The sequence below is a fragment of the Choristoneura fumiferana genome, chromosome Z (assembly GCF_025370935.1).
Source record: "Choristoneura fumiferana chromosome Z, NRCan_CFum_1, whole genome shotgun sequence".
NCBI lineage: Eukaryota > Metazoa > Arthropoda > Insecta > Lepidoptera > Tortricidae > Choristoneura > Choristoneura fumiferana.
Window position 1 is genome coordinate 33,094,043 of NC_133472.1, and position 21,771 is coordinate 33,115,813.

The 21,771-nt window shown below is 36.1% G+C and overlaps 2 protein-coding genes across 5 annotated transcripts in view; one reads left to right on the top strand and one right to left on the bottom strand.

The window, feature by feature from the left end:
• The first annotated feature begins 2,477 nt into the window (after nt 1-2,477).
• The window catches only part of LOC141434993 (facilitated trehalose transporter Tret1-like), a 30,408-nt gene continuing 11,114 nt past the window's right edge, over nt 2,478-21,771 (top strand). The window contains exons 1-5 of one of the 3 annotated variants that reach the window (XM_074097503.1): nt 2,481-2,587; nt 2,702-2,754; nt 12,094-12,220; nt 14,550-14,654; nt 15,590-15,792. In XM_074097503.1, the coding sequence (XP_073953604.1) occupies nt 12,094-12,220; nt 14,550-14,654; nt 15,590-15,792 (435 nt within the window). In that variant the 5' untranslated portion in view covers nt 2,481-2,587; nt 2,702-2,754. Of the gene's footprint in view, nt 2,755-12,093; nt 12,221-14,549; nt 14,655-15,589; nt 15,793-21,771 lie in introns of all 3 variants that reach the window. The other 2 variants (XM_074097511.1, XM_074097494.1) reach the window with 2 other exon arrangements.
• LOC141435007 (uncharacterized) lies at nt 3,462-12,083 on the bottom strand. 2 transcript variants are annotated; one of them, XM_074097532.1, is made up of 6 exons: nt 11,510-12,083; nt 11,027-11,308; nt 9,417-9,583; nt 8,567-8,825; nt 8,048-8,152; nt 3,462-4,558 (listed from the first exon to the last, which is right to left on the bottom strand). In XM_074097532.1, the coding sequence occupies exons 1-6, from the start codon at nt 11,678-11,680 to the stop codon at nt 4,424-4,426; spliced, it is 1,119 nt and encodes a 372-aa protein (XP_073953633.1). In that variant the 5' UTR covers nt 11,681-12,083; the 3' UTR covers nt 3,462-4,423. The 2 variants fall into 2 exon arrangements, with proteins under 2 accessions (XP_073953633.1, XP_073953626.1); XM_074097525.1 differs by having other exon boundaries at nt 3,462-4,561.

A 21,771-nucleotide genomic window follows, 5' to 3' on the forward strand; every position in this document is an offset into this window, starting at 1 on the left:
ACGGCGACCCCACAAAACTATCCTCTATGAATTAAGACGCCTATTGTGGGCTCTAATATGGCTGGCTAGACCGAATTTACTTTTAAACAGGTACTCTCCTACACGCGTGACAGTACAGCTGCCTAGCTGAGTTGTATGTATACGTGCAGGAGCACTTGGGTCTTTCTTTACGTAATGAGGGCTATCGCGTATGAGTTCGCCACTAGAGGCGCTGGTGTAGCGTGAGGTCTCCGAAATGTCAAATCTCATAGTTTTTGGGTCAGCTACGCGGGTTTATTTATAATTAGAATAATTTTGTGAATATTTTGCAATATCTGAAATTAATTATGGCAAATATGCGTTCCGGGGCAATGCATGTCTGTGTTTTGAGACAGTTTTGTCTTTCGGAAACCTTTGTCCTCCCTTTTTTCCGAACAAAACGGGGACTATGCAACACTGTGGCATGCTCGTTATTTTTATGGTACGGTTTTAAGGTGTATTAAATATGATTTTAATCTAAACAATGTTTTCACGCCCGTAATAACAGACTTTGAAAGCCATACTTAAAAACCTCACGCAACAGTGCGCCATCTAGTGAGACAAAAAACGATAGCCCTCATTGGCGTTTTACGTCTAACGCCGTAAGACGCCCCTCCTCAAACAATTCGATGCCCTTCGAGATGACAGAATTATACAGTGCCACGAGATATATGTGGAAAACGACCAACGTGCTTGCGCACCAAGGTCAAACTTTATTTACTTACTTAATTAAATCCAGTTTATGAAATGATGGGCGATCGATGAAATTTTTAAAAGTGGCTGTTTTTTTTATAGCCCGAAATAAGCTTATACTAAGTCAATGGCAAAAATATCAGATTTTTCTGTAGTATCAATTAATTAAAAAAATAAAATACTTAGATTTTATTCTCGCCAAAATGAACTAGCTACTGCGCATGAATACGGTTTTTAGGGTTCCGTAGCCAAAATGACGAAAACGGAATCCTTATTGTTTTGCCTGTCTTTCTGTCTGTCTGTCCGTCCGCGGCTTTTCTCAGGGACTATCAATGCTAGAAAGCTGTAATTTTGCACGGATATGAAAACTATCCCGACAAAATGGTACAATGAAAAATTCCAAAAAAAAATTTTTTTGGTTACCTCCCATAGACGTAAAGTAGGGGTTTTTTTTCCTCATCCAACCCTATAGTGTGGGGTCTTTAAAATTTTTTCAAATTAAAACCATTAGGGGGTTACTAAGATGATTTTTGATTCGGGGATTTGTTTGTGAAATATTTCACTTTAAAGTACAAATTTTCATTAAAATCGAGTTTTAGGGCTTTTTAACTTAAGCTTTACCTACCGCCCGAGCACGACCCGTCTCGCGCCCGACCCGCGCCCGCGTTCTGTGTGAAGGCGTCCATATACCGCCATGCAAATACGCCCGTCGCGGGCCCGCTCTGTGTGTTGCCCTTAATAGGATCTCTTGTCTTTGCTGTCCGTCCGTCCGTCTGTCTGTCAAGACCCTTTATCTCGTAAACGCGCGGAGTATTGGTATCGAGTTGAAATTAAAACCCTAAACTCAGGTCAATAGTCCCGAAAGCTGTGAAAAAATCTCAAACTTCTAAGTCAAGGCAATCCAAAGCTACAGTAATTAAAAAGGTGTTTCCATGTAAATCGCCTTAACAGAAAAAGTAATAGGCTACTTACGGCTGTCTTGGAAACTTGGAATTTGAGTTTTTCATGTCTGACTGTCTATGTCAATAAGCCATCTAAAAAGACCCCACATTGCGAATATTTTGCTTGAGCTTAGAAGGCTCTTCTAACGCTGCATCATCCCCTCTGCTAACATCACCTCTCGCAGGTAACACTTTCAATAACGCTTGAAGAAATATCTATCTATCTCTTATCACGTGCCCAAATGCGAAGTTTATCATAAAAAGAACCATCGATTTATCTTCGACAGTGACGATCTTCCATATAATAGGATCACCAGGAGACCCACTTGCTTGTTTGCCATCCAGTCAAATAAAAAAATAAAAACTCATCCCCTATTTCACCCCCTCACAGGAAGAATTTTTAAAAAACGCGCGAATAAAATATTGATACGGGGGATATTATTCCTATATAACCTCATTCCTATGGTGCATTGTGTAGGTAAATATAAAAATCTACGCAGACGAAGTCGCGGGCAAAAGCTAGTTACTTATATTACTGGATATAATAATTGTTAAGAGTTTTATATTAAACGAACGTTTTTCCTAAAACAAGATGCGAGTTCTATGTGGCAGGAAATAAAGGTCCAGGCGAGTCCCCAGAGACGTGAATAGACCGTCTAAAACCTACCTAGAATATTATGATGTGATCTATAAAACAAATCAGCGAGTTTTTTACTCTCAAATAAGGCAACGCTCACTATCTTAATGTCGTTGTGTGTAAAGGCCTTTATACCTACTTAAATATTAATGGCGGGTGCAACGCAGCCACCGCCGTTTGCAACAGAGTGATCCGCAAATGATATCAGTTCTGCCTCAACGAATGGCCGACGTGCGCGCGCGCATTTTGAAAACTTTTAAACAAATACGCAGTGTTTAAAAAAATTGTGATACCCAAAGTGAGTTGCTCTTATAAATATGCAAATGAAACAAATAATTTAAGTAGAATTTGATTATGTTAATTCAACAATCAAATTGTTAAACAAACAAGAACTTTCACTTTTACTCGACAGGAAACAACCGAACACAACGCACTTTTATTTGTTTATTTATTTGTACTGGAAGGGTAAGTTACAGTCAAAATTATTTCCTTATAAATATGTAAAGGGTTAAATATTTTTTCGGTAAGTTTATTTTGTGGGAAAATATTTTAGAACAGGTTGTTAAGGCCGATTATTAGTGTGAAATGATGTGACGGCGTTCTGTGACCTCCACCTCTTTGTGCGGCACTCAGCAAGCGATTGCTCACTTACGTCGTCGTACCTATGTAAGTGTGATAGCATTGGATTGCGTGATTATTATAAAGGCAAATGAAATCAGAGTCAAATAGCATTTTTCGGTAAGTTCCAGCTCAGGCCCAGACCACAAGGCTGTAGGAAGGAAATAATCTGCCGAGTGGCTTCACGGCTATCCTTCTTTTAATACTGGAACCTTCCTGGAGGCTGAAACTTTGCGAATTGCAGTTGGGCTGAGGCTGGGTGCTGCTTTGTGTTCTCCACACTGTTGCCCCTGTGTTGCCAATGTCGACCAAATAGGCCATCATGGGCTTTCCTGCCAAAAAAGTGCTGGCCGTTTTTCCCGGCACGCTGCGCTTAATGATATTATCCGCCGGTCTCTTGCCACCATAAACGTGCCGTCAATTTTAGAACCCAATGGCATTGCGCGTGATGATGGCGAAAAGCCGGACGGTACGTCTCTGATTCCGTGGAGGATGGGACGGGTTATAGTTTGGGACGCAACCTGCCTCCAAGGTACAACTAAAAAACCTGGTCGAGGGCAGGAAAATATTAAAATACCAGGGTCTCGGTTCAGCATATAATTTCGTTGCTGTCGGATTTGAGACACTGGGTCCTTGGGGTCCCAGCGCACAAAATTTAATTAAAGAAGTGCAAAAGCGCCTGGTCGACACTACTGGAGACCAAAGGGCTGGCAGCTATCTTAACGAATCGCCATCGCCATTCAACGAGGGAATGCTGCCAGCCTCTTGGGCACCATGCCACGGGGGCCTTTTTTAGATTTAATTTAGTAGGTATTCAGTTTTTAAGTTAGGTTGTTAGTTAAGTTTTATATGGTTATTTTTTCTTAAATTCTTGTATTTATGTGAATAAAATTTGTTATTTTAATAAAATATTTATTGGAAAACGTTGACGTAGCACATAACGTTAGTATTGTACTTAATTAGGATCGGACGGACATGGGCGACTATATGGGGCAGGGGTATTCGAAGTGCCTTGCGAATGGTTTTTCATATCGTATTATTTGAAGGAATATCCTGTACTAAACTTCCATAAATCCAAGTTACTTTTTAACAAAACATTTTTAATATTTACTAGCTTTTTTGCTGACTGTAGGTAAGTACGTACTTTGCACTGTGCTTGTGTAAGTGAATTAGAAAAAAGATTTGAAGCAAGCAAACAAACAAGCAAAATATAGATACATAAGATGAAGTTAACAAAAAAAGCTTTCAAAAATGCATTTCGGCTCAAGGGCGTCGCCAGGGGGGAGCAGGGAGGGGCAGCTGCCCCCCCTAGAGATTCTAAAAAGGTTGCCAAATGTAAAGCAACCAAACCAGCCTTATGTCTTTGACTTGACTTGCTTGATCGATCATTCCTGTATGTCGAAACCAAAACTCGAATGAATTCACCAATTATGAACTAGCCCCCCCCAACCCCTCCTGGGTCATTGGCTGGCGACGCCCTTGTTTCGGCGCTTGAACAGCAAACAACAGGCAAAGGTTAAACATGAAATACATTTTTTTTGGTATACGTTTTACTGACTGGTGGTCTCTTGGTTGAGACCCTGAATTTCTCTTGAATCTTCGCGGTCATTGAACGCATGGTGGTCGTCCTACGATGAGGTTCCTGCTGGTCCTGCTAAAGAGAACGACTAATTATATATTTATAATTATAACAATTACCAATAGTGAAAACAATACGGTGACTTGTAAAAAAAACCACGCTTTTCTAGGTACCTAGGTACCTATGTATCCCAAAACGGGAATAGAATTTCGTTCTCCATACAGGAGGTTTGTGTAGATTTATTATTGAGTGTTGAGTATACACATCTATACAGAATTCTATTCATTCTATGCTTATTTTTTCTAACCTGTGTAATGTGTCAAGTTGCTGTTATAAATAAATTATTTTCTTTCTTTCTTCTTAACAGTGTAATCAATTAATTAAGTAGGTTACCTACCTAAATGATGTGTAAAAATTTAGTTGCCCTTAGTTTTCTACTCCACATTGTTGTTTAAAAAATACTTAATCTAAAGTGATCGACAGCGGAAAAATCGGCAAGTAAATAGGTATATATTTATCACACAATGTAAAGATAGAAGATAAATTCTAGACTTCGGATTTACGGTCGCTCTACTTTTGTAAGAATAAGTAAGTATACCTACTACTGCACGAGTAATTGCAACGAAGGCACCGTCAACCCCATTTTTCTGGTGAATTGGGGAATACGGTATTTGACAACTGAAAATATAGATATACAGATAGTGTTTAGCGAACAAAAAATATAAATTGGTTGAAAATTGGATTTATAACTAGTGATTTTTTGAAAAATCTGTATACCTGTCTCTTTCTCAAACGCTTTTCTCTATGCAGCAAGTATGTCTTTCTCTGTCTAATCTTGAATTTCAAACCTTTATAACTTTGTTATTTGTAAAGGTACTTAGCTTAAAAATGGTTTTTCTATTCGATAACAGGCATTGTGTAGTTTTAATTTATAAAACATATACAAAATAGTCAAATACCGTATTTCATAAGAAAGTTTCTTGGATACTTACTTAGATATCATATTTTGTCCATAAGATTAGCGAGATCGTGTTTACCTATTAGGGAATTTTCTGAGCCGAAGAATCTGAGAGAACGGCAGTGTTTTAATTTGATAACTTCATTAGCGGCGTTAGGGTAGGGCGCGGTGGGGCGACCGCCCGCCCAGGGCAGGACGCCTGAAGCCTATACCTTCCCAAAAGTTGGGGGCACCGTGGAAATCTCACCCAGGCCGCTGGAATTGCTAAAACCGACACTGGATAATTTTGTCATCTTTTTCTCACGTGTCCGTTCGTCTGTTCGTCAGTCACACGGGTTTTCCAGCCAAACTGTTGAAGCTAGCCGTACAAATTAACAAATAATATTTTTCAAGTAAAGGTAAACGGGGAAAATTATTTGACCTACCCCCTCGAATGGGATATCGGTAATTTATTGAAATGAAAACAAAGGAATTTGAAGCCGTCAGTCAGCTTTTTTTCATAAAATTTTGAACCGAAGATTTTTTTAACTCCTGATTGACGTATAATGTTATTATATTTAAAACCGAGGTATGTACATTTTGCCTTCAACAGTCTCCAATCTTTAAATCTCTCGAATGCGCAACGAAAGTCGGAAATATTAAACAGCGCTTAAGTACCTACCTATACTATACCTGTAGTGTATCGACACGACACGCACGTGTTCTCGTAATATCAACAAACTGATTTTAATTACCGCAGTCAATTTCACTGATTTTCTTTACAACATTTTGAACTACCTACTTCAAGAACAGGGTCAGGCGAGTTATATTATATTCTTCGTCAAAGAATAGGTACCTACACTATAATAACGGCTTTAAACGGGATGTGTTAGTAAGTATAATAAATATATATATATATATATTCAAATCGAGGATCTCGGATGCTGCTATACAACTTCCTTAAAATTTGTCATATGGGGGTTACGGGGGCAAACAATCGATCTGCTTTGTTTTATTTCTGGCAAAAGGCATGTTTTCGAGAGAAACTCGGTTACCCAGGAGGTGCAAGCTTATGGCGCTAAGTATATAACATTTTATTCATGTATTTACACTGTATAATTTGTACTTACCTTTAATAAAAATAATACAGCTACTTAAGTATTATGTTTTTTTTTAATAATAACGTATAAATATTTTGAATCCAACTTTGATTAGGTTATATAACATGTACTCGTAAGTAAGTAGGGTGTAAGGCACTTTCCAAGGCAAACTTCATTTGCTCCTCAAGTTTAATCGGTTTTTGATCTAAGTATGCGTAGTCAACCAAGAAATTGCTGAACCATCCCGAGGTAGGTAGCTAGGTAGGTATACTTATAGTTACTGTGAACCAATAGAAATATTTTTGATAGTTCAATGTATACAGTAACAGGTGATTTTGTATGTACCTAGAGTGCGGGTCAAATTTTTTGCCGCTGAGTATACAATGTGTGACCCAGAACCGGGGATAATATTAAAAACAGAGGTTCTATAGCTCACCAGTAATTGGATCATCATGGTCCCACTTAATTAAAATTAAAATTTAACTTTTGTCTTTTTTCTAACAAACTTAATCGTAAATTCAATGTAACGCCATCCTAGAACCCAACTGACGTCGCCTGTCACGCTACAAATATCAAACATTTTGCTTACATGGCTTCTTCGAATAAACTTTAGTGTAACATAAATAAAAACCGTTTTTTTTTAATGTCGTTCAACTAATGTTGTTCAGTTTGACGAACTGAGTACGATCTACGTTTTACTTATTTGCCCGTGCTACGGGCCACACCCGGTATACCTATTTATTCGTACTTAAAGAACGTTAGAGCGTATGCGTGAGATATTTTTGTGTAGGTTAGGTAGGTACCTACAAAACGTATACTTACTACCGATATTATTTCCAAAAACCGGCCAAGAGCGTGTCGGACACGCCCAAAATAGGGTTCCGTAGCCATTACGGAAAAATTAAGTAATATTTTTCTAAGGATTTCGTAGTTTATACGGAATCTTCCAAGTTTAGGTATATTTTATACCTTAGGCTGCTATTTACTCATAAACTACTAATAATTCTCAAGCAAACTTAGCCGTTATAGTTTTCCTTGAAAGTTTGATATACTAACTACCATCCTGATTTTTTTCAAATTTTTCCACCCATCAGTTTAGATTTTAGAGGGGGGGGACGCTCGATTTTAATGAAAATTTGCACTTTAAAGTTGAATATTTCGCAAACAAATCACTGAATCGAAAAATCGTCTTAGCAAACCCCTAAAAAGACTGGTTTTGTACCATTTTGTCGGCATAGTTTACATATATATCCGTGCAAAATTACAGCTTTCTAGCATTCATAGTCCCAGAGCAAATCCGCGGACGGACAGACAGACAGACAGACATGGCGAAACTATATTTTGCCATTTTGGCTCCGGAACCCTAATACCTATAATATGTCAATAAAAAGAAAAATCATAAACGCGAGATCCGATCCATGTTAAGCATTTCTGCGAAAAATATAATTAGTTGCATAATGGTAATATAGTATAAAACTTAAGGTGTATGTAGTGTAGGTACTATGTAGGAAATTAATACTTGACCGAAATATTATGGCAGTCCTTAGAGTGCTTCAGTTCTTCCATTTCAATCGTAGCTGTAGGTAGTTTGGGCTCGGAATTATTGGATGATGATGAACTCGATGATACCTTTAAGTTAAAATGAACATTATTTCATTACCTATTTGATATTCGTCCTGGTGTTAAAATATCGAATATTTAAAATTATCGATGTTTTTGTACCTACAGTATTTACTGTCTAATTAAAAAATGTTGAGTTTCTGGTGCCTTGGCGCCAATATTAGATACCTATTGGTTATCGATTCCCGACTGAGTGTACCTACATTGCCTAATTGTTTTAAGAAAAACCGCAGGCACGTTGAGGCTAAGCCAGAGCACAAAACATCATTATTGCACAAGTGCAATAATGATGTCAAGACATTAATGTTTAACGATTGATACCAGCTTACTTAGCTGAGTACCCCACTCAAATTTATTATTTATTGTGACACCATCCTTATCCATAAAACGATAAACAACCGAGACGTCAGAAGGTTACCGCACCGGCACAAGTGAAGCTCGGCGGACGTTTTCAATATCAATGGGGCCTTCATCAGGACTTTTGAACACTGAGTCCACACACAGCCGATTGTCTTCGTTTGCGTTGAAGACGAAGAAGGAGTTGGCCAGGGGCGGAAGGTATCTCATGAGGAGATGGCCGCAAGCTAGCGCGACACACAGCAATCCAGCTGTCACGGCGAACACCGGCGCGAGTCCTAGGTGCTCCACCGGCAAACCGCAGTCAGCCTTGCGCTCGTCGAACCTGTTGGTATAGGTCACATGTGTAACATGACTACTATTCAATCACTCAGTGCTTCTTCCGTAGTCTCACAAAAAGTTGTTTTTTTGTTCGGGACGTAGTTAGGTACTTTATTTAAGTACGGTCTCTTCTATACAGCTAAAGTTTTTATTTAAGAGACGAGGGGCATTTTGTTCTGGGTCCAAACTTCTGCCGGGTGTGTGCGGGAAAATTAAAAACTAGGCTCATTTAGGCGGTGCGAGAATACGATAAAAATAACACTAATTTCACTAATTACTGCTTCTAAACTTCGAAAATCGAAGTTTGCGTGCGTCGTGCCGTCCCTCTCACTCGTTTTAAATAATAAGCGTCAGCGAGACGGCAAGATACGAAGTTCGAATTTTGCACTTCGTAGTAACCATAGGGCCAGTTTTTTGTTTCGGTTCATGCAACGTCATAAAATCCGTATCAAAAACGTCTACCGTAATTATCATTAATTCTTGTCTTTTTTAACTTAGTTTTTCTTTTCCTGTAAATCCATTGATATTCAATTAGCGTTTAATATATTTGACCTTAAATTAATAAAATATTAATGCTCTCGTCATCGATAATTACCAATCCGAAACACCGCAGTTTTTTATGCCGTCGCAGACTACTCCATTGGTAAAACAGTAGTCCTCACCATTATCAATCGTGCAAACGGTCTCATTTTTTGCATAGCAATTTTTTTCACCAGGTGGTTTTAATCGTGCTGCGGTCGCTGTCACCTGATACATATGAGCCTGAAATTTATTAAGATAAGTAGATGTGTAGTACAGTCAAAGTATAGTGTAGTAGGGAACTTAACGAAGTATTATAATAACGTAACAAACAAATATGGTTGGTAGGTATACATTAGGGAGATACACTTTAGTGGCAGAAGAAAACAAGTAAAAGAAAAGTATAATCTTTCGGCTAAAAATTATTTTTGTAAATCTATCCGCGCATGTACATAATAAATATACATGTGGAATATAGAACCTACTCCTTTTTTGAAACCAGTTGAAACAGCCTGGAAGTACTTTGTACTCTCTTGAATTCTGTGCCGGGGGCAGAAAACAGTCAAAACCTGGCAATGAGACTTTTTTCGAAAAATTATAAACCTAACTACTTAATCCGGCCAAGTGCGCGTTGGACTCGCGCATTGAAAGTTCAGTCCAACCCAGCCCCTCGGTAAGTCGACACGGCAGCCTGTCCCAAAGCAGCGACAATATCAGTATACATTCGATTAATAATATTTTTGTGTTCAACATCACTGCAAAAACCAGAAAAACAACAATAACGCTTTTTAATTCGCAATTTTTAATTTGTCGTAAAGTTATTTATTTCTGAAACAGTATTTCCTTCAGAATTGATACTAAACTAACCTAACCTGCCGCATTCTGTAAGTATGATCACATTTAAGAGCACAATCGATTCCGATGGTTTTAAAAAAACCGGCCAAGAGCGTGTCGGACACGCCCAAAATAGGGTTCCGTAGCCATTACGAATAAAATAAGTAAAATATGTAAAAATTTTCAATTTTTTCCACCCACCCGTTTAGATTTTAGAGGGGGGGGGGGACGCTCGATTTTAATGAAAGTTTGCACTTTAAAGTTGAATATTTTGCAAACAACTCACTGAATAGAAAAACCGTTTTAGCAACCCCCTAATGATTTTAAAAGACCTATCCAACGATACCACACACTATAAGGTTAGATGAGAAAAAAAATCACACACAGTTTACATCTATGGGAGGTACCTACACTAAAAAAAAATTTTATTTTTATTTTTATTGTATCATTATGTCGGCATAGTTTACATACATATTCGTGCAAAATTACAGCTTTCTGCCCGCCCGCTGCTCTGCATTTTGGCTCCGGAACCCTAAAAATGACTCAGACAAAAATGAGTTTTGTATTTAGTTTTTTTATCATAAACTAAGTACACTCAGTATGGGTGTAACAAAACTACTCATAAAATTTTGTATGAAAAAATTAAATAAGTACATTTTGAAAGAAAAGGTACGTACACTGTTTTTTGAAAATTCCCTTATATTATTTAATTCTTGGTATGCACGGCTTTGGTGGATTCACAATTAGCAATAACGCAAATAACTATACAAAATGAATTAAGTATAGAGATCAGAGATGTAGGTTATGTGCTAATTAAAATTAAACAGAGTAAAGATTATAAAAGTTACTTACATTCATATCCGCATTAATACTGCTGTTGCTTGTAAAACGGAAGCGAAATCTCTCAGACACGCTGCACACGTAGTAGGGAGAATATTTATTTTTTACGGGTAAGTAATCACAGAGCCTAAAGCATTGTGAGCCCTTCAAGATGACGAATATATCTCGATTAAAGATGCAGTTTATGCCAATATCGTTCGGAAACAGTATCACTATTATCAAGTAAACTTCAGGGGAATCGGCAACAAGTTCTACCAGACATTCGTAGTCAGCCGTGCGCAAAGTGCGGAATACCTAAAAATAAATAAACAACAATCACTTATCGCAACACATCGAAGATGCACTAAAATCATCTTACCAATTCCATTCAAAACGTATTACAAGTCTACTTTATTAATTTTCAATCTTTCTGCTTTCCATTTTGTCCTTGAGGAAAAATTAAAAGCGGAAAACCAGTGTGACTATTTATTTATGTTTACGGATAATTGGACCCACCAAAGTGATAGTATCAGACATCCCCATGCCGAAGGACAAGTCGTATCGCAATTTCTGGGATAACGCACATTGGCTACTTATTTCATACGGGCGGTAGAGTATTAGGAGTCCAGGTCCTTTTGCTGCAGAAAACAAACCCACAAAAACACTTAATCTGAATATGGGATTCATCGTTCACTCAATAATAGGAAAACTACATGGCTATGGTTTTAAATCTGAGAATAGGTACATGCCTAACCTAACACGTTTTGCATAATATAACTCATAATTTAACTGCCAACTAGCTGGCTGGAATTATGATAAAATTGGCACAATTTTATATTACGTACCTACCTACATGAGACAGACTCAATCTTAATTAGAGTCTAGATATTACAGCACCGGTGAAACTGTGGAAACATTTACGAGTATGTGCAATGAACTGTCAAGTTGGTTCGCCTAATTCTGGACTCGAGTATCTATAGCTATCTCTCATAGTTTCGGATTTCTCCTTACTGACCCATTGATCACACTGTATACATCTAAACAGAAGCACCTATCAGGTATGTAGATGGAGTATATTAAGTAATTACAAACTCCTGCAGATGGTGGTGGCAGACGTGGGCACGGAAAGGAATGAGGACTGCGAGGAAGATTATGGCTACAAAAAAGATTTTCACACAGCACTTCCCCAATTTCTAGCAGTTAGCGTCAAAAACATAATACTTCTTGGTGAGTGATTATAAAATAAGGGCTTCCTGTATCATGAAACCTAATATGGACTATCCAAAATAAATTGGCACTACAATTAGGTATTGCAGAAACTATTTTGGTCGCAGCTCTACCTGCAATGGGTCCAGACCAGATCGGACGAAACTACCCATAAGCCCTATAAGTGCTAGCGGTACAGTCACCAGCATTTATATCTGCCACAGCGGAGTGTGCAAAAATATCTGACACGTCCTTCCGGCCCTGGAAATAGAGTCGTATCAGATATTTATGCACGCTTGTTGTGTCAGATATTGGTGCTGGTGACTGTACGCCAAAAAATGCTGCAAATGGTGTTAAATAAAAGCATGAAAATCGGAACGATTGATCTTTAGGCCATACGAATCAATTGGACCCGTAGCATGAAAAAATGAACAAAAAGGAGAGGAGTTATGACTTACTACCTAATTTTTTTCTGTATGGGAAAAATATATTTTTGTTCTGAAACCTATCGTGTGTGAAATCTAATGAAAGTTTTTACTAAGCCGATTCTAAAAATATATCACATCATTATATTTCAGTTACTTGTTTTAAATTAAAATGAAAATCATTTTCAAAACATACTAACTTTTGGCTAAGCTTTTGGCATTTTTTTTTTTAAGTTTTGGCTCCTGATATGTTACGGTTGAATCATTATTTGTAAAATATACCTAAAATAATATTTAATAGCCTCATATCCAACCCCAAGAAAGCAATTTTGAAAATATTTACATTTAGTATTTTTTTATATTTTGCCGCTCCCTGCGTGCGTACTTCCCTTTCTTGCTGGCTCGGCGGCCGGCGGCCCATTCAGTTACTCACGCGCTAAATGTACTTAAATATTTTAAAAATTGCTTTCTTGAGGTTGGATATGAGGCTATTATATATCATTTTAGGTATATTTGATATAATGATTTAACCGTATCATGTCTAGAGGAGCCCAAACTTGGTATGTTTTGAAAATTATTGTTATTTTAATTTAAAACAAGTGACTGAAATATAATAATGTGATATATTTTTAGAATCGGCTTAGTAAGCCCTTTCATTAAATACCACTCACGATAGGTTTCAGAACAATTTTTTTTCCTATACAAAAAAAAGATGACGTCATAACTCCTCTCCTTTTTTTTTAATATATTCGTATGGCCTAAAGATCAGTCGTTCCGATTTTCATGCTTTTAACACCATATGCAGCTATTTACTTAATTTCGGGATGTACCGCTAGCAGTATATCTTTTTGAATAGAGACAATGTGCCTACCAAAATAAATACCTAATAGTTTGATGAAATTAAAAGTAATATCAAATAGCTTAATTATTCCCATTAATGTACGTTTAAAACTCTCCACTGAGATGTTAATGCAGACCGATCATTACAACCCATATGCATAAATAATATCATTCGTTTCATTAGGAAATATCGTGTTTTTTAAATTAATTAGTTTTATTCTTCTTGGCGTGGCAATTATGTATTGCACTATTAAAATACTTAAATATTTTTTCTCAAACATCCAAGGAAATGTCGTCCTTATCTTCGTGATCATAGAACGCCAAGTACTTACGTCATTGTATAGCACTTATTGAAGATTCGTTCTATTTTAAAATTAGAGGGTAGTAATGGAATTTCATACAACATTGCCGGCCGAGGCCAGCAAAGAGATTGTCTTTTGTTTCAGTGGGTTTTATTTCTTTTATTGACTATCTATGGCATACTGCCAATTAAAAAAACGTACGTAGTTCGTGAATGTGTATTTTGACTCGATTATTTAGTGAGAATAAATCAGGTACTTAATAATAAATAAGGATTGTCATTTATTGTTAATAATTTATTAAATTAACCAATTAATAATACTTAATAAAGTAAAGTAAAACATCACAATCATCAAATACAAAAAATAGTTGAAAAATAGTATTTTGGCGGGAGTAGAAAAAAAAAACAAATACTTATACGGTTTATACCTAAAAAGAGCGTTTTTTGTATTCAAATAAGTGTTATTGTTTCCGACATGAGTTCATCATCAAGTGACATGGCATTCGGTATTTCCTTAGATTTATTTAAATAAACGCACTATACAAACAAGCCTCGTTAACACTCTGCCATCTATTACCTACTACTCGGCCGGCAATCCCCTATTTCGCGGACTCTGCAGTAATATACAATGTACTATAGGTATACAATGGTCACGAAAACATTTGGAAACTAGTCTGTTTGAAGTCACTTTATTTAAATACCTATTTATCATGTCATGTGCTATATCGCTGTTTGGTATTGTGAAAAAAAATGCTTCTAATTAACTTGTTTTGTTTTTAAATAGGTTATGGAATGACACTTGGCTTCCCAACAATTCTTATACCAGCAGTGAGCCAACCAGCTCAGGGTGAAGTGTTACACTTACAAACGTATGAGATCGCTTGGATCAGTAAGTATAATTAATTACTTAAAGACTATAAGTGGTGTTTTGAGTGATGTTTGTTGTAGCGTGACAGTAAATAAGTAGGTACGTAATTTAGAGTGAGGTATGAGGTGTCTGCTGTAAGCTGTAACACCAACTGTAACAACATTCCATACTTAATTGTGTATGTGTTCCATTACATTCAGCATTGTTTACAGCTAACCGAATGGAACTTAATGTAAATGGCTACTTGACTATCTCGGCCTTGATCAAGTACCTAGTCTAATACACAAGGTAGCAAATAGATAACACAAGAGCAACAGCTACCTATAGGTATGTCGTAGACCTTCATCGTTTCGAGTGCCTCCAGTCAAAATATTTCCACTAAATATTTCCCACCATTAATGCGTAATGCTCATCTTGGTGTATCTCACGCGTAAACTTATGCTAGATATCTTTATTTACCTTCGTAAGTCTGCGTGTACCTACTTCTCAAAAGTAAAAATCAATCCGAAGAATAACTGCTGAGTGTAGGTGTACTAGGTGGAGTAGGTACGAATTTTTCAATTGAATGAACGTTAAATTTAAGTATACGTAACTACTTATTTAATTTCCAAAACTTTTTAATCGGTAAGGGCCAAAAAGGAGGAGGTTTCCAATATTATTTAAATATTTTTGGCCACGCATTATACTATTATGTTAAGATATGCCTCACCCTTTTGCCTCCGCTTGTACTACCTATTACTTATTCTGTGCCTCCGCGCGGGCACGGCGTGCCGCGCCTTTAGGCTGGGTAAGGGATGTAGAGCCCTTCGTCAGTCGTCGTAAATGCACTCTTGAAACACAACCTTGAAAATGGTCTTATAACCCGACCGGTTCTGATTTATAATCTTAAGTTTAGCCGTTTATTTTTTTATTTCATTAAAGAAACTGGCCCCTGTAGCAAACCACATATTTTTCAGGTTCAATCAATTTGATAGTGGTCCCACTCGGCTGTGCCTTGTCGGGTGTGGTTACATCCCCCCTGGGTCGTATAAGGGCGATGCAGGTCGTCAACATACCCTTCGCCATAGCCTGGCTGATGTTCCACTTCTCAACCATCTCGGGTCATTTGTACGGAGCCCTGATCCTGACGGGACTAGCCGGAGGCCTGCTTGAAGCTCCTGTGAGTAACTATGTCGCAACAACAAATAATAATATACTTACTCGTAGTTGTGTCGTAAAAAAAATATTTTCTATGATATACCAAACCAACTTTGTCAACTCATTTTCAGCCGCCGTGTGGCACAAACTGGACTTGTGTATAACCGAATGCAGCAGAAATTGGCATTGATCACTTTTTTTTACTACTCTTTTTTATCTTATTTTCTTAAAATATAGATAATTTCAAGATACAAATTGAATATCTTGGCATAAAATAGTTAAATTAAAATATTTTTCAAAATATCAGATACGACGTCTCGTAAATTACACATGGGGCGGCTGAACCCAAGTGAAAGGCAAAGTAAAATAATATTTTTAAAAAAAGCTAGTTGTCAATGTCAATAACCTAGAGGCACTGTCCGTGTCACATTTAATCGGATATTGTTTTGAGAAAGAGCAGAGATAAACAGATAGGTTAGTCTGAAGTCTAAAGAATCATGATGCCTATTGAATAACTACCTCTCTGCGAATTGTATAAAGTATGATAAAATTTTATTTTCATCTCTCCTGTTCGGAAAGTTTAATTTTCATGGGTAGATAACTGGGTGGAAAGTTGCGTTTTCAGCTCTAGGGTGGAAAGTTTTTTTTTTAATTACTTTGTTTAGTCACGGAGTCGAAGATAATTGCGTTACGTCAATGACACTTTTTTCACAAGTTTTTGTGTGTGTTTTTCTTTTTTCGCATGGTCATCTAGATGCACGTCGTGACCAAGAAGCTTATAAACAACACTGGAGGTTGAACGCCGAACATCCGTTTGAAACAAGAAATTTGATCTTTATTACGTCATGAACATATTCCATCTCTTTCTTTAGTTAGGTTAAGAAAGAGATGGAAATCATTCGTGAAATATGAAAGAAAGAGATGGAATAAGTATATAAATCCATACTAATATTATAAATGCGAAAGTAACTCTGTCTGTCTGTCTGTCTGTCTGTCTGTCTGTTACGCTTTCACGCAAACACCGCTGATCCGATTTGGATGAAATTTGGTACAGAGATAGAATAGACCATGGGAAAGAACATAGGCTATCTTTTATCGCGAAAAAAAGGCTTTAAGGGGTTGAAATAGGGGGTGAAAGTTTATATGGTGGAAGTTCGTCGCTGTCGGAAATAAAACCATGAAACTTGGCATTTAGGCACTTAATAAGAAATAAGTCGGTATGTGTTTTAGCTTTTTTGAAAATTCGACCTGTGAGGGGAAGAAATAGGGGATGAAAGCTCATATGGAAGGTCGATAAATCGATGTTTCTTTATGAAACTTGGTATTTGGGCACGTGTTAAGAGATAATAATTGTTCGAGCGTTTTTTTAAATTCTTCCTGTTTGGGGGTGAAATAGGGGATGTAAGTTTATATATGTAAGATCGTCAGTTTCGAAGATAAATCGATGGTTCTTTATGAAAATTGGCATTTGGGCACGTGATAAGAGATAAATATATATATTTTCGCACATTTTTTAAATTCTTCCTGTGTGGGGGTGAAATAGGGGGAGAAAATTTATATGAAGGTCGACATTGTAGAAGATAAATCGATGGTTCTTTATGAAACTTGGATTTGGGCACTTTGAAAAATAAATAGATGTTGTTCAAGGGTTTTTGAAAATTTTACCTGCGAGGGGATGAAATAGGATGAAAAATTATATGGAACGTCGTCATTATCACAGATAAATCGATGAATCTTTGTGTTTAGGTATTCGATAAGAAAAAAAAAACGGTTAAAATCGACTCGAACTCGCGCATCAAGGGTTCCGTGCATAGGTATTTATGAATATCAAGTGTTAGCAGAGCCAAGCTCATAAGCAAAATGTACGCAATGTGGGGTCATTTTACATGGCTTATTAACATAGACAGTCAGGCATGAAAAATTATGATTTTTAGATTTTTCTTACTTATTTTGCTATAAAGGGAATAAAATTTGCTATAAGAGCTTCCTTTATACAAAATTTCAAGTTTCTAGGACAGCCGGAAGTACCCTATAACTTTTTTTGAGTTTAGGGTTTTAATTTCAACTCGATAAATACTCCGCACGTTTACGGGATAAAGGGTCTTGACAGACAGACGTACGGACGGACAGCAAAGTCATCCTATAAGAGTTCCATTTTTTTTTGAGGTACGGAACCCTAAAAAACATTTGTTCCGGCTCTTTTCAAATTTCGACATTTTTCATACCTACAAAATTCCAAACAAATTTACTATAAGTATATTTATCGTAAATATGTGTAGCAATGCTTACTAAGAATGCCGTCTTAATTATAATCCTACCCATCTAACTTACAATAAAGGACGTAAGATTTCAAGAGCTCACTATGAAGAATTAGTCCTTTTGTGTTGGCAGGGTAGAATACTTATATTTTACCAAAGAATGGAAAAACAAAAAAAAATAGTTTAGATATAAAGCAATGTATTAAAATAGGTTATTTTCAGTAAACCGTAGAAGTTTTTATGTGCTATTATTGGCAGAATAGGTACCATAAATAAATTAAATACTTTCCAAAGTTACTATTCCACGCGGACGAAGTCGCGGGCAAAAGCTAGTAAGTAATAAAGGTCAAACTTCTTCGTTCGTCGTTTAACCTCCAGTTTTGCATATGAGCTCCTTGGTCGTGACCGTGACCAACTCGATTTTTTTTAATAGTCGGCCGTGGCAAGTGGCCTGTGGAAAAGGTATACCGTTGGAGGTTGGATATAAGTAAATTCAATTTATTATTATTCTAATTTTTTATGGTATTTTACTTTCCTCACAGTCAAAATGAAAAGTAGAGTGTCTAACTTGGGTGAAATAACCCATTTCCCCTCGAACTATTGGCGCGAAATATCTCAGGTGAAATGGGTCACTTTCCACCCTTAGTTATCAATGTACTATTTAACTCATGTATATTTAGAACAGGTTAAGTTACGGCATCTTTCTTTAAGCATCCATTTCAAGTAACTGAACGATCTTTCTACGTCGGTAGTTGTAATAAGCGATCTCTTCAGGTTCATATCATAATGAAATATCTTTCGTTTGTATAATATTATGTTTAAATGTTTTTTTTTCCAAATAATTATACGCATTAGGCAGAAAACTGCTAGAGTACATTCTGTTTTTTATGTCAATACCTATTCTTTGGCTAATGTGACAACTGACGACATCAATGTCTGCTCTTTGATATCTGCCTGCGACCTGCGGGGGTAGGGTAAGCCCTCCAGTGAATGAACACTTAAGAAATTTTTCTACTTTGAAAAATCACTACTCTGTGCTTATTAATAATTGTAATGGTTTTATGTAATTTAATCAATCGTTATTTAATAAACAAGAATTTAATTTCTGCGATTTTTTATTACGTGTATAGTTTGTGAGTTATGGAAGAATTTATAAAAAAGTACCCAAAAACCTAGTAAATGAACGAAAAAGTTAATGAATGAACAGAGTAAAACCCAGTGAATGAACATTATTTTGATAGTTTTAATCAACATTTAAAAAAGCATTTTTAACATAAAACGAAGTCTTCTTCTTCAGTTATTATTATATAAAATCTTGAGGTAGGTACAGCACCTTCAGTATTGCAATTATGTTTCTGTATTACAAAAATACATATATATTTCTATTAAAGTAGGTACAAATTAAGCACCTTAATATCTTGATTAATTAAGCAAACATTATTAACCTTTTTGTGGTCCAATCACAGCCATATAACGTCACTACTTTTAAAAAAACTCGTAGCTCAAAATAGATAATTTTTCCGAGTGAACTTCATAGACATTACATCAAGGTTCAATTTTGTTGACATATTGATTTTAGATAAGTACGAGATTTTTTCAAAGTGACGATAATCCGAGCTTTATAATAAAACTTAATAAATAACAAACATTAAACTCTATTGATACTCGTATTCTAATCAGTCTGTAATCAGTCTCTAATTAGTTAAAAGTATCATCATTAGGGACAAAAAAATCTTAACAATCCATTTTTAATTATAGATTGTGGCTAATAACAATAAGCAACTTACTACAAGCAAAATCTACATCATTTTTTAATCATTTTTAATTTATATAAAAATAAAAATCGATCAAAACAATTCAATAAAACAAAAAAATATATAATTATAAATATAGCAATTCATGACAAATAAAAGGTACACATTAACTGAACAATTGTTTTAACTGTTCCTATTTCCTTTCCTCGCAATCCCCATTTTCTCCTCGACGTGTCTATCCACCCTCGTTGTACCGGCTCGGGTGACAATATTATGAACGTCTTGGGTAAAATAGCTTGTTTTATGCTCTTGTTGTACAATCTAATATTATTAACAAGTCCAATTTAGGAAGTAAAACTATCTTGCATTTCGATCACGTCCATCGTTACCTACGCTGTTCATACATAGGGTTAGTATAGGTATCTAGTAAATGAACAAAGCCAAATTTCTATAGTTCATTTACTAGATTTTACATTCCTATGAATGAACACTAGTGTCCCAATACTAGTTCAAAGAAACAGAATCGTTTTCTATGCAGAATCTGAAAACACAACCTTAATACGATTACGTTAACATTTAATTTTAGGAAAAAAACTATATTGAGGCGACACCAGTAAATGAACAGACTGTTCATTTACTGGTTTTAGAACATTTGATAAGCCAGTAATGGAACACCTAAAAATATCAACTTAACCGCAAATTAAGCCACTAAAGAGTTCATTTATAGATATATTAAGATTTAACTCTTAATCTAACCAATAGCTAAACTTTTTAGTGGTATACATGAAATAAGCAGTTCAAATGTTACTCCAAACATGCACTGTTCTTACCTGGGATCTAATTTTTCCATACAAAACTTCAAAAGCAGAAATACGTGAACTTCAAACGCCTGCCATGTTGAAATTGGTCGAAAATAAATTTACCGATTATTGCCATTGCATAGGAAATCGAGTTGCTGGTAAGAAAAAAAATACGACACTTGGTGGAAATGGCTATATTTCTTATTTTAGGCAAAAAACGTGATTTTGTTCATTCACTGGGGGGGGTTCATTCACTGGAGGGTTTACCCTACTACGAAATTCGAAAATCGAAGTTCGTGTCGTTCCGTCCCTCTCACTCTCGTATTAAATAATATAAGCGTCAGCGGGACGGCAAGATACGAAGTTCGAATTTTGCACTTCGTAATACGGGCCCTGCGTGACAGATATCATAAATAAACCTAGATACTTATGGAGTTACTTTTCAGGTAAAGGGATTCATCCCATAATGAAAATACGAAGGCCAAACTAAGGTCAAACATATTTTTGCCAATATATTTGTAACCCTTAAGTATTTTTAGATCAGAATAGGACAAAATTGTTCAAGAACCCTATCCCTCGAAACGGTTTTCGAATCAGGGTACATTGGTAATAATATGAACAATGACAATTACGCGACCGAAAATACGCGGCTCACGACCCAAAAAATTACGATCGTCTGGCTTCACCGTCCGTCACGCCACCGCGTTGCCCAATTAGGTTAAAAGTTAAAAATGATCTAACTAATGAGTACCAATTTATACTGGTAAGACATTTATTGACTCAAAAGAAATGTTACATTTCACTTACTAATAAGTGGTTTACAAAAAGTAAGTAGGTAAGTGTCTACAAGAAGTAAGTAGTCTACAAAGGAAATGATTATAGTATTAATAAAAATATTAATAATTATTCGTTAGTGCCTTACACTCAGCCTGAGTAAAAAAAATGTTAATAATTATTCATCTAATGAGTACCAAATTATACTGGTAAGACATTTATTGACTCAAAATAAATGTTAGATTTCACTTAATAATTGGTTTACAAAAAGTAAGTAGGCTACAAAAGAAATGATTATAGTATTAATCAAAATATTAATAATTATTCGTTAGTGCCTTACACTCAGCCTGAATAAAAAAACACATGTAATGAGTACCAAATTATACTGGTAAGACAATGTTACATTTCACTTATT